This window comes from Pinus tabuliformis, chromosome 6 (assembly GCF_031772625.1).
Source record: "Pinus tabuliformis cultivar Carrire ecotype Pingquan chromosome 6, CPIR1, whole genome shotgun sequence".
Taxonomy (NCBI): Eukaryota; Viridiplantae; Streptophyta; class Pinopsida; order Pinales; family Pinaceae; genus Pinus; species Pinus tabuliformis.
Window position 1 is genome coordinate 65,664,041 of NC_142292.1, and position 13,826 is coordinate 65,677,866.

At 37.3% G+C, this 13,826-nt stretch overlaps 1 protein-coding gene across 4 annotated transcripts in view; it reads right to left on the bottom strand.

Moving 5' to 3' along the window:
• LOC149257251 (uncharacterized) overlaps nucleotides 1-13,826 on the bottom strand; it is a 196,678-nt gene that overhangs the window by 61,426 nt on the left and 121,426 nt on the right. For all 4 annotated transcript variants that reach the window (XR_016256694.1, XM_089413839.1, XM_089413837.1 and 1 more), the window contains exon 4: nucleotides 12,749-13,740. Coding sequence is in view for 3 of the 4 variants with exons in the window: in XM_089413839.1 (XP_089269965.1) it covers nucleotides 12,749-13,740 (992 nt within the window). In the remaining variant the exon portion in view is untranslated. The remainder of the gene's footprint in view (nucleotides 1-12,748; nucleotides 13,741-13,826) is intronic.

Genomic DNA, 13,826 nt, shown 5'->3' on the forward strand with positions numbered 1-13,826 from the left:
GATTTTTTGATTGTGGATTTCTCATTATGAAATTATGAATTATCTTTCCTCGGATAAAAAAAAAAAAAAAAAAAAAATTAGGTTGAGACTGTAATCCGTTCACTAAAATTTTCCACGAGACTGTCCTCTTGTAATGCGGATTACAGGAGTGTACCAATCCAAAAGAATCTGAGTTACTTATCTGAAGTGTCTATCCTCTTGTGGTTGACCGAGATACCTGATCCGAAGTTTTAGAGGTGTCCGAATATATCTTTTCTGTGGTGACCCCAGCGAAGTATATATAGTGGTATGTGTGTAGGTAAGCCGACTTGTATTCATGACTAGACATGTCACTTTAACTGAGCCGACATGACTATTCTTCACTATACATTTTGAGGTCAACTTAATTGTTTTCGAGGCAGATTTCTTCGTGCTTGTCTTGGAGGATTGTGCTTGTCTTGGAGGGTTGTTCTTGACTAGTATACATTTCACATATATGCTCAAGAAGAGCTTTTTACACATGAATTTGACTCTTTGACTTTCCTAGACCTATGGAATGAGCAAGAAACTCATTCGAATAATTTACAAAATAATATTTCTTTTTCTTGACAAGTACAAAGATCAAAATTACATTTACAAATATTGAACCTAGTTACACTTTTCTTGAACACTGGGAACAGATTTGGCCCCTCTACGGCCAGCATCAGCCTCTCTCCTCCCTCTGTCAGCCCTCTGACCCCCTGAATCCAAGCTTTAGGCCTCTCTAAGGCTGATCGTGAGGCCTAGAGGCCTCAGCCTTCTCTCTTCTCCCCTGTGCAGAGAGTTTAAGCCCTTTTCAGGGCTAGTTATGGCCCTTTTTGGCCTCGGCCTCACTCTAGAAGGCTAGACAGCAACCCTAGAAAGCTTTTCATGGGATTTTAGCCCCTTAAATCCTCAGTGTCCTCCTTGTTGAGTCTCATTTTCCCCAGCGTCAAGCCCTTGGGCCTCTTCCCCCTCCAGGGTTAGCCTTTTCTGGCCTTCTCTTGCCATTTCGGCCCCCGATCTATTATCCTAGCCTCCTTATCCCCCAATGTTGGCCTTCCTTGGCCTCTTTTGCCCTAATCTGCCCTAAAACCCTAATCTGAAGTTTTGGGACTGATTCCTTGGTGGTTTTGCAGGTTTAGGGTCTCCAAAATTCTGATTTTCAAGTGGCATCTTCATCCAAAATTTTTGGGCCACCTGGGCAAGTGCTTCTACAAGACTTGAGGCCTAGGGTTTGACCTCTAAACCCTAATTTTGTCTCTGTTTTATTACAACAGATAGATCAGTAATAATTAGGCCCTAAAATCACATTTTAAGTGGTCAAAATTATTTAAAATTGCATAATATTGATTTCCCTAAATTTTGGCCACTCGGGCACCCTAGATCTAGCCTAGATCTAACTTTTATGCTTGCTAGAATTTACTGCATAACTGAAAAATACCAAATCTCAAATTTCTTAAGCATACACTTAAAAAGGGTCAAAAACTCAAAATTTTCAGTTACAGTGAAATTTTCCTATTTTTGGGTTGTTCTAGGCATTGATTATAGCTTCATTAGCTTGTTGATCTGTTAGTTATTCATTGTTGTAATAAATAGATCAGATCTAAAATTTTCTGAATCATACCCTCTAAAAGCCCTAAAATTTGATTTTTTCAAGTTTGTAAATTTTTTACTATTTTTGGGCATTTTGGGCATTGCTAGCTTGTTGGTTGTCATTTACTTACTGCTGAAATAAATATATCAGATCTGGAATATCTCTGAAAATACATCTTAAAGAGGCTAGTACATCTGATTTTTCAAGTTTGTCAAGTTATTTGGTGGTTGGGTTAATTTTTGTGACATTGGGCAAACATAAGCATTGATAAATTGATATTTACTTACTGTTGTTATAACTTGTTTAACTGTTGTCATAACAGTCACTTGTTACTCATAAAAAGATCATTGGAACATAAAGTACCTAAGTATCTTCATATTTTGTTACTTGTTCCTAGCATTAATATTGTGAAAGTGGCTAACATTGTGTTGTTCACATCTAATAAGCTCACTCACCTATAAGCACTTGAAATCATAAATTGTCTTGGCAATAAGTCTCTTGGTCATATTGGTATCTTGTTGATGTGATTGAATTTGGGCATCTAATTTTCCATTAAGATAATTTGGTTCATCTAAAGTATTGGATATTGTTGAACATTGGCATCTTATAGCTTTGTGAAGTTTGCACTTGTATCTTTTACCATTTATCTTGTTAAGATTGTTATCTCAATAATTGTTAAGTACTCTTTGCTTTAAGACAATTCACACTAAGTACTTAAGTATCTTAAACAATCCTAACTCAAGATAATTTCACTCATTATCGTTGCATAAGCATCCTAGATCTAGCTTGCATTAAAACTTACCTCCTAGCATAATCTAGGTTGATAGAAATCTGGGCCAACCCTTCTCACCTAGCTTGAGGGGCTTGGCAACTCTTCGGTGGTTAACATGGTGACCTTGCAGTGGTCAGAGCCATAGTCTCTGCAGCACTGGAAGCATCAAGTGATAGGAGCACAACAGAAGGTATCGTCAATTAGACCCTAGCCAACCTATAGGGCTTCAACCCTCTCCACTAGCACAGGCTCCAACCTAATCTTCTTAAGGACACCTATCCTCTAGGGCACCAACCCTATCAATCTGCTTCATCTCTTCAATGTAGGTTGAATGGTTCTTCAAGACTCCGAAAAACTTCTACAATAAACCTTGACAATATTTTCAAATTAGCCTTCAACAAATGCCCTCGCTTAGCTCATCAATGACAACTTTTTTATTCTCAAAATGTGTCTCCACAGCTCTCCATGTCCACCCAAACAATATTCTTCAAGATCAAATCATGAGGGCTTCAATTATGTATCAAAGTCTCCAAGAATTCCTTCAAGATCAGCTTCTCTGCAAGGGCTCAAGAACTGCTTCACAATGATGTCTTCACTGGCTGATCCAAGACTGCTACAAGGTTTCTTTAATAGATTTGTACACCAGGGCTACCTCAATAAAGAATTTATCAAAGTTGCTATAAATTTACTTCAAGACATGATCCTAGGTCTGCTTTAAAAGGCTTCAACCTTGCATTAAGAAGGCTGCTACTTCTTCACAATTCTGGTTCTTCAACAATTCTTAGGTCATCAATGCTCTTTGAGACTCAAAACCTTCAATCGATTCTTTAAAGGCTTCTTCAATTTTTGGTCCTTTAGATACTTCAAGGTTCAATAAGTTGTTAGCCTCTGATGATGGTCCAACCGAGCTTCTCAAACCCTGCTATAAAATGACTTCAAGTTCCTAGGGTCCAAAAGTTGTTAGCTCAAATCTCAAGAGACTCTCCACAAGTCTGAGGTACAAATCTGAGATACAAGTTTAGAGTCACGAGTTCACAAATCTAAGATACAATTCTAAGATACAAATCTGAGATACAAAACTGGGATGTAATACAGATCCACAGTTTGCAAATTGTATTCCTCTGTTTTTTCGCTTTGTATCCCATTGGTTTTTTCACTCTGTATACACCTATGTTATCTGCCAACTCTTGTGCCTCCAAGGTCTGCAATAGATGATCAATATTGTGCCTCCAAGATCTGCTATACAGTGCCAGTACTTGTGCTTCCAAACTCTGCAATAGACTGTGCCTTTAAGGTATGCAGTACGCTGTCAATCCAAAACTGTGGCCAGATCCAAGCTAATAACTCTACAAACATAAATTGAATTGGAGTCTTCCACAGGTATGCAAGTGGTACAGGTGTCTAAAAAACGTTTCCACAGAACTTTCAGCAGGTCCGAAGATAAATCTCTTCCACAAATTCAAATTAATAGGTCTGAGCAGCTTCGAGGTATGTATGCATCTTTTTCCAGGTCTGAGCAGCTTCAGATAGGTATGTGTCTTTGTCTTCCTCACTTAAACTTCTTCTCCGAATGTTCCTTTTCTTCGATGGATTCATTAATGGGCTGCCCATTATTTGTATATATATAGTCATTTCAATACGCAGTGAGGGGACGTGGTCATTTGTTTCAAGGAACCGACGTGAAGGTGTTGAAGACGACCTTATCTATTTAAAAAAAAAAACGTTGAATTAAATTCATTTGATGTCACATTTTTATTTACCGAGAACTGCCTTTTTCTTCACCGAGAACATGTCCAGAATGGGGAATATATGTATATATATATATATATATATATATATATATATATATATTGTTTGAATGTCAAATAGAGGAACATGTAGGTTGAACAAGGCTGACAAATCTTGTGAAGCAGACCTATGTTTTCATTAATGTATTTTATTCGTATTACTTTTGGTTTTCCCTTTTTCTCTTTTTTGGCTTTAATACATTTTAGTATATTGGTTTGTGTTAAGAAATTTGTAAGATGGTGAGAGTGACATTTATATATTATTGATACACCTACGATATATTAGGGCTTAGGGCTAATCTAGGATTATTGTAGGGTATATTGCTAGGCCATCTTCATTATAGACCTAGGATTAGTTAATGAGTTAAGGTTTCATTATTAAACAGATATAGATAAGAACAATCGATATGAGATTAATCTTATTAGGTCAACTAGGATTTTTAGGGTTTGACGAGAAATGATAGGTTAGGGTTTCATTATTAAGGCAAGGGAAAAATGTCGCTACGGTATCCCAAGGTTTAGACATACTTAGGTCTTAGGGTTTTGCACTTAGGGTTAGGATTTTAGGGTTGTAGCAGATTAGGGCTTTCAACAATGCATTTAGCACTTGGAGTTTGCACTTAACCTTGCTATGGATTCCTTCTTGGTACCTAGGGTTTGTAATTAACACCTAGGGTTTCATCCACAAGCAATGTTAGATTAAGTTAGGACTTTCAAGTAATCAGAGTCATTTTAGTATATTGGTTTGTGTTAAGAAATTTGTAAGATGGTGAGAGTGACATTTATATATTATTGATACACCTAAGATAAATTAGGGCTTAGGGCTAATCTAGGATTATTGTGGGGTATATTGCTAGGCCATCTTCATTATAGACCTAGGATTAGTTAATGAGTTAAGGTTTCATTATTAAACAGATATATATAAGAACAATGGATATGAGATTAATCTTATTAGGTCAACTAGGATTTTTAGGGTTTGACGAGCAATGATAGGTTAGGGTTTCATTATTAAGGCAATGGCGAAATGTAGCTACGGTATCCCAAGGTTTAGACATACTTAGGTCTTAGGGTTTTGCACTTAGGGTTAGGATTTTAGGGTTGTAGCAGTTTAGGGTTTTCAACAATGCATTTAGCACTTGGAGTTTGCACTTAACCTTGCTATGGATTCCTTCTTGGTACCTAGGGTTTGTAATTAACACCTATGGTTTCATCAACAAGCAATGTTAGATTAAGTTAGGACTTTCAAGTAATCAAAGTTTAGCCATCTTCAACAATGCCATATTGACATCAATTACAACTTTGGCCAACAATTCAGGTCAGCGAGTTTTGAGCAATGGTTGCTATCCTTTGAAGAATTAAACTCTTAGCCAATCTTGCAGGAGATCCCGGCTCCTCCCTATGACACTAACCTTTAATTCTTATCCTCTAGAGCTTCTTGACTTCCCACAGATATACTTTAGAATTGAGTGATTATATACAAATGTAGAGAATTGATCTTGCTTCTCCTTACCTTAGAATGTACAAGGGACTATATTGGATAATAGACCTAATGTGTCTTTCTCCCTTACACATAGAATCATAATAGGAGTCTCAGCTCCTTCTCTTCGAATTTATAAAAGGTGTTCATGCCAAGAGGAGAACCAAACTCCTTTGCACGCCAATTCAGAATCTGATGAAGAGTGACTTGGACCTCTTGCTTCGGGAAAGAGAATAATTTTGGACAGTAAGACTATGCTTTAAAATGCACAAAACCATAGAAATTTTGGATCATGTACAGAAGATTTGACCCCCTTCTAAGGTTGATATGGTTGCCAATAGGAAGACCTTGAATGCCTAAAAACGTGATCTGGTATTGTGTAATGCGACTTTGTTTCTGCAATAAGGGCTTGACAAATTGCCCATAAAACTGAACTTGATGCTTCCTCAAATTCGGCCTATGGCCGACAACTTGCTTGAGATAGATTGAAGCCTAACTTGATATTCTTTCTTCCCTCTAATCAAAGCCCTAGCTCTAATACCATGTTGAGAAATCTAGGGCATACAGTGAATGTGTTTTATTAAATGATTTCTCTGCAATCTTGACATTTTCTTATGAGTTATATTAGAGCATTAGCATTATTATTTAGTTATGTTCATCATCAAGATAAATGCCAACAAGAAGATCACAATGCAAACACAAGAACACCAGATGTAGGCTGCTAGCCAGGGCCAAAACCTCTCCTAGAGAGGAAAACCCACAAAATCTCTTCTTATAAAATCTGTTCAATGAAGACTTCTAAGATCATGACTTTGACCCAAGACCAAGCCTTCCAAGTGATGAGCCAACCAGAAACCAAATCAATTCTTTGTGTTGACCACTCTGTGTCAATGACCCCATAGCAGTACACCCCTTTTTTCGCAAAAGGGATCTATCATGTTCGAGTGATCGCACCATTCAAATTTCATCATCACTCAGCAGTTTGTTAAAGATGTAAACCCATTATGCATGGTTATAATGTAAATGATCTTAGTAGGACCATCATGTATGTAACAACCTAAGTAAGCACGGTATCTTAATGACGATTTCTACCTTAGGAGGTTTTTTGTCTCACTGATTCATCTGTCTCTAGACACAAATGGTCGGTAGAGTTTTTCCCTCCAACCTCTCTCCAAAGCTAGGGTGGATTTTGTCGTCAAGATATTAAGTGAGCCCTAGTGTTTTTTATCGAGTCCTTGTAAAAGTAATTTGGTAATAATCCTAACTAATTGGTTAGATTATTTTATTACAGATTATTTGGTCTACTAGATCATATTTTGTGTCGGAAAAATGGGTAAATGTTGAGGGTCTATGACAAATGGGTGTTCCCCCTTCATGTATTAAAATGGAAATCTTGACGTAAAAAATATTTAGTGCATGGTCGCTCATAATTAGACACCATGGCTATAAGTATTAGAGGGTTGGAAAAATTATTAATTCCTCATTAGTCAATTAATTAAATTTTCTGGCAAAATTAAATTAAAATCATAAGCCATAAATTTAATTAATTTTGTGTCCTAAGTAAAATTAAATTCTCCAATAGTGATTTTAAAGACGTTAATTTTTGGAGGTCTCCGACCATGGAAATATTGAAGAAATCAAGAAATTTTGGACCCTTGGGCCTTGGCGGTTAAGTCAAAGTCAATTTTTTGAAGAAATTAACTCAAAATAATTAATTTTGAGTTAATTAAAAATCAATTAAATGAAAAATTCGATTTTTTCTCAAAAATTAAATAATTTTAACGATGGTGATTAAATATTAATTAAATCTTTATGAACGTTCGAGATTAATTTGACAGGGATCAAGCCAACTAGCTATTGTAGATTTTACCTATAAATTATAGGTCGGTGTCAGTCTGTCTTTTCATCTAATCTTTGAATCGTGTACTAAGCTCTCTTGTATACTTTTTTGGAATTAATGCAAAAGTCTTTGGGGTTTCAATGTGCGGTAGTGTTCCTCTTCATGAAGTTATGGTAACATTGTTTTAATTTCTGCTTAACATTGTGTGAAAACTATCAATCAAGAGCCATATCCTAAAAAGAATGGTCCTAAACCAAACAAGAGTCCTAAGCAATTTTAGTCTCAAAATGAAAAATCATTTCAACAAAATGATAAGGCAAATAAAAACAAAGGGAAGAAGATTGATAGACATTGCCACTTTTGTAATCAAGATGGCCACTTAGAATCCAAATGCTTTAAGAAGATGAAGCCTTGGAAGCAGCAATGAAGAAGCATAACATCCATTTGGAGCACTCTTCAACTTCAACTTCATCTTCAGGAATAACACTTTCTGCATGTGGTTGTCAAGCATCCCAATCTGGATATGCACTAAATGTATCTTCTTCTTCTCATTCTCATGAGTGGCTCATTGATTCTGGAGCTTCTTATCAATGGCCAAAAACAAAGCCATGTTTTCTTCTTTAAACGATTGTAACACCAAAAATATATATGTTGGTGATAATAGATCTCTTAGTGTTGTAGGGACTGGAATTGTTTATATAGACAATGGTCAATTTAATGATGTATTATGTGTTCCAACCTTATCCTGCAACCTTCTATTTATATATCAGATAACTCATTCAAGTGAAGGTAAAACCGTTGAATTTTCACCTCACGATGTTATAATTAAGTACCTAAGAGATCCTAGACAGATTTTAGCTATTGGCATTGCTGATGATACTACAAGGTTGTATAAGTTTAACAACTTTGGGTCATCAAATCTTTCCTCAGTATTTGTTGCTCATAATGATGAAGTGAGCAAACTTTGGCATGAGCGATTTGGTCACTTAAACTATCGCTCCCTTCAGAATCTATGTAAAGAAAATATGGTGACAAGTCTTCCAATGGTATCTTGCAGAGGTGGTGTTTGTTCCGGCTGTGTACTAGGAAAACATCATCGAGATAGTTTTGAAAAACGTGCCTCTTGGCACATCTCAACCCCTTTACAGGTTGTGCATAGTGATTTATGTGGTCCACTTCCAGTTGTTTCATTCTCTGGCTACAAGTATTTCTTAACTTTCATTGATGATTTCTCCAGACGCACTTGGGTATACTTCTTAACACTCAAGAGTGAAGTATTTAACATGTTCTTGGCCTTTAATGCCTTTGTTGAAAAACAATCTAGACATCAAATTCTTAAGCTAATATATGTTAACAACAAAATTCATCAACTTTTGCATTGGGAATGGAATTCAAATGCAACATATTGTTCCATATACTCCACAACAAAATGGTGTAGCTGAAAGGAAGAATCGCACCTTAAAGGAAATGGTTAATTGTATGCTTCAATCTAAAGGACTTAGTCTTAATTTTTGGGCAAAAGCAATTAACTGTGCAAATTACATAGTAAATCGCACTCCTACTAAGGTTTTAAAAAATATCACTCCAGAAGAAGCATGGAGCTCAATTAAACCAAATGTAAGTCACTTTCACGTTTTTGGAAGTGAAGCATGGGCCCATATTCCAGATGAGAAACATAAAGCTTTAAAACCTAAGAGTGAAAAATGTATTTTTGTTGGATATTCTGAAGATGTCAAAGGATATAGACTTATTCCACTTAAGTCCAAAAATGTTATCATTAAAAGAGATGTAAAGTTTGTTGAAAATATATCAGCGTACGAGCCTAGTTCGGTGGATGTGCCACCTCTCTCTATCCCTTCTACTTCTGAAAATATTTCTTCTTCAGATGATGACAGCGAGGATAACAATCCTCCCCCACCTTCTCAGGATCCTACTTCAGCTCCTCGGCTTCCAAAATGGGTCCATGCTACTCGGGATGCAGCAAGTGCTCTTGCTGGTGATCCTACAGATTAGCGACGTACACGTTCTCAGTTCGATAGAGCCTCTTCTTTACTGGCTCAAGCTTCAGCGAATTATGATCCTCACACCTCTGCAGAAGCTTCAGGCCATCCAGATTGGGACACAGCTATGAATGAAGAATATCATTCATTATTGGCAAATGATACATGGGATCTTGTTCCTCCACCAAAGGGACGAAAACTTGTTAGACACAAATGGGTTTACAGAACCAAGTATGGACTAGATAGAAAAGTTGATAAACATAAAGCTCGTCTTCTTGCTAAGGGTTTTTCACAAGTAGAAGGCATTGACTATACTGAAACCATCTCCCCTATTGCCAAAATGAACTCTATCCGCCTTGTTCCTTCCCTTGCTGCCTCTTTCAAATGGGAAGTCCATCAGATTGATGTTAAATCTGCCTTCTTGCATGAAGAAATCTATATGGAACAACCTACTGGCTTTATACAAACAGACTCTAGCCTTGTATGTCGGCTTAAGAAATCCCTTTATGGTCTCAAGCAAGCCCCTTGGGCTTGGTATGCCAAAATGGATAGCTTTATTTTAGAAACTGGCTTTTCTAGGTGTCATTCTAACAATACTGTCTACACCAAGAAAGTGGGCAAGTCTCTTATCATTCTTGTTCTTTATGTTGATGATCTTATCCTTACTGGTAGTGATCCCAACCTTGTAAACCATGTGAAGTTCAGCCTTAAAAAGAAGTTTGAAATGACAGACTTAGGACACTTGCATTATTTTCTTGGTCTTCAAGTCTTGCAATCCAAGGAAGGTATTTCCCTTTCCCAGCCCAAGTATGCATGTGATCTTCTACGCCATTTTCACATGGAAGACTGTAACCCAACCCCTTCTCCCTTCCAGTCTGGAGCCAAACCTTCAGTCACTTGTACTTCCCCTGAAGTTGATGCTACCTTATACCATCAACTTGTAGGAAAACTTTTGTATCTGACCCATACTCGTCCTAACCTTTCCTTTGTTATTGGCCTTATTGCTCGGTTTATGCAAAACCCACATGAAAGTCATTGGAAAGTAGCTAAAAGAATACTTCGTTATGTTCGAGGTACAGTTCAGTTTGGGATTCATTACAGTGCAGAAGCATCTCCTCTATTGGTTGGTTTCACTAATTCCGATTGGGCTGGTGACCTTGATGATCAAAAGTCTACTGCAGGTTATGTGTTCACTCTTGGTTCAGGACCTATTACATGGGCTTGCAAGAAACAAAGTGCCATTTCTCTTTCTTCAGCAGAAGCAGAGTATCGTGGTGTCGTAGAAGCTAGTAAGGAAGCCTTGTGGCTTTGTCAGATCCTATCAGAGTTTGGCTTTCAACAGCAGCATCCGACTACACTTTGGTGTGATAATCAAAGTGCCATTCAACTATGCAAAGATCCAGTCCAACATCAGCGCAGCAAACACATTGAACTGCACATGCACTTCATCAGAAAGCTCATTCACGACCATGTTCTTGAAGTGCAATATTGTTCAACAGATGATCAAATTGCAAACATCTTTACAAAGGCTCTCATAGAGGCGAAGTTTACTAAACTTTGATTTATGGTTGGAGATCAGGAAGTTGTCACTAAGGGGGGATAGGCTCTAATGCCTCTTTCCTTCTCCTATTGTGTCATATTTGTGCATCCTTCAATCCTATCCCAAGTTGTTCTTAAGGGGGGATGTTAAGATATTCCAACACATAGGAAATAGTTAAGTATAACTAGGTCTAGTGTAGAGTTAAGTGAAGTGTGTTTCTTTACTATGTACTTTTGTAACTTACAATCTGATGGTCACAATATGTAGTGATCTGATGGTTCATTCTCTCCTCGATATTACTGACACTTGATCCGTGGATTAACACCCGATTGGTCCATGATCTCTATTTAAAGAGCATGAAGGGTCATTTTCAGGGTAACCGTTCATGAGAGAAGCTTATGTAAATTTTCATTCTTTTATTAATAAATGCCTGAAGTGGCTGCATTGGCTCAGGCCGTGGACTGTTTCCCTCTTTGAGGGTTTTAACTACGTCAAGAATACTGGTGTATTGATCTGTGATCTGTTTGTGAGCGGTGTCCTTTGGTGTTCTGCCTGAGGAACTTACCCTGTAAATTCCTACAAATATTTTATTTTCCCTAAGTTTAGACTTAGGGACTCCACTAGAAATATTAATTATTTTAATATCTCCTAAACTGTTTAGAATCTGCCCAAACCCTTTCTGGGTATTGGAAATCTCATGTGCCCCAACCTCTCCACCAAATTTTGTGGCTAGAGCACATCCGATGCTACCCCAAATCAACACAAACCTAGTTTGATCATTGTATGGGGCAGCAGAGCGTTGTGGGGTAAGTAGAGTTTGAGGTAGCAGAAGTTGAAGTGTGAAGCAGGGAAGTTGAATTGTACAAGGGAACTGAAGACCCCTTCAGATTGGATCTATAAGATTCTTTAGGCCTTGGGGAGTTTTGTACTTCCTTCTAGTTTAACTAGTAAAGGTGTATGCAACCATACATAACGAAGCTTGTTGAGAGGAAATCTTTTGTTCCTTGTCTATGTGATGTGATGTGATGATGCCACATGGTTGTTTTTGATGCTCTGAATGTTTAATGGAATCTAACCAATTGTGTAAAAATTAGATGAAATACTGATCCACCCCCCTCTCAGTATTCCCAACAACAAAGTGCTCTCAAAATTAATGATATCAGCCATGTAAATGTGCAATCCTCATGTAAAATAGACCCCCATGTGCTAGGGAAATCAACCTCTAGACAATAGCACTTCATCATTATCCAACACCTTAGACAGCTATACATGAATAAAGGTGTAGCACTCTATAGATGAACAAGCAAAAATGTGAGGAGGTAGCATGCTCCATAGCCATCAAAATATATACCAACAAGATGATCCATCATTCAAATCATGCAACGTGAAGAAAATCAATAGATGAGCTACGATCGCGGCAATCCACCAAGAAGAAAATGAGTCTCCTCCTCCAAGATATCATCCAATAAAACCACAATCCATCAAAACTCCATTTGTACCATGATGCAAACCCATCCATTGTGATGAAAATCACAAGTGAAGCTTCATGCCATATGAGGTGTAACAGCCGTTATTTTAGGAACTTTTTAACATACACAATAATCAATCAAAGCTATTATCTGGGCAAAACTCAACTAAATTATTATTTGCAAGTGCACAATTAGTGCAAACTTAGTACCTGTAGATGCTAAATTAAAGAACTGCAACAAACAGGAAAAAAGCAGTTTAATGATCTTACTGTATTTGACTCCTTCTGATTAACCTTTAAATTCAGTGATACTTTGGCTTTAGTGTCTTCACAACCACCTTGTTCCACTGGTGCACCTCCATTCTTATATACAAGAACTGTAGAGTCATTTTTGGACACCACTGATTCACTTGTTATAGATTTGTTTGCTTCAATAGCCATATGAGCCTGACTAATGTTTTGTGTACTGTCACAGTCTTGACATAGATACTCTCTGATTTCTTTAGCTCCATTTACAGGATTAGGGCATTGTGGTTGTAAGTTTTTACAGTGGTTGTTTTTTTTCTTGCTTTTCTTGTGAATAATGATTTTATTATGATCTTTCAAAGTCATTTTAGTAGACTCATTCTCTTCCTTCTCCTCCTCCTGTGCTTCAGAATCTGGTGATTTTCTCGTATAATTACATAAATCCTGCAACCTTCGCTCATTTGATCCTTTATTTATGGCATGTGATTCCATTGACAGTGAGTTCCCAACCGTCATTTTCTCTTTCTTGCTTTTCTTGCCAAAGGTCAGTTCCTCGTCGTCCCTTGGGTGCATAGCATGTAATTTCATTTTATTTTTCTTTTTGGACACTGCATTATCTAACAAGCTGTCTGAATCATTTGAGAATTGTGCAATGTTTACTTTGGCTGCTTTTCCATGTAAATTGTGAGATTCTGTTGACTGTAATTTCTTCTTGGGCGTTATTTTTACTTTCTTGCTTTTCTTCCTACTGATTTGCTCCTCATTATCAGTCAATGCGCTTTCATCCAATGTCACCTCCTTCTTTTTCCCCTTGTGTTTCTGTGACTCAAATACAGGCTCATCAAACTGCGATACCTGCTCTGACTCAACTGAAGCCTTCAAAAGTTTGATTTTGCTTTTGCAAGTACCAGTCACCATATCAGAATTCTTTTCAGCCTTTTTTGTCTCTATCTTCTGTGCTCCACTGAAATCATTCATAGCCTCTGTGGAAAATTCTTTGTCACTTCTGTGATGATCTTTTTAACACACAATACACATCCCATCAAGCACATGTTAGCTGCATACCATGTCAATCAAAATTTACTGCTATCTGATTTTCATT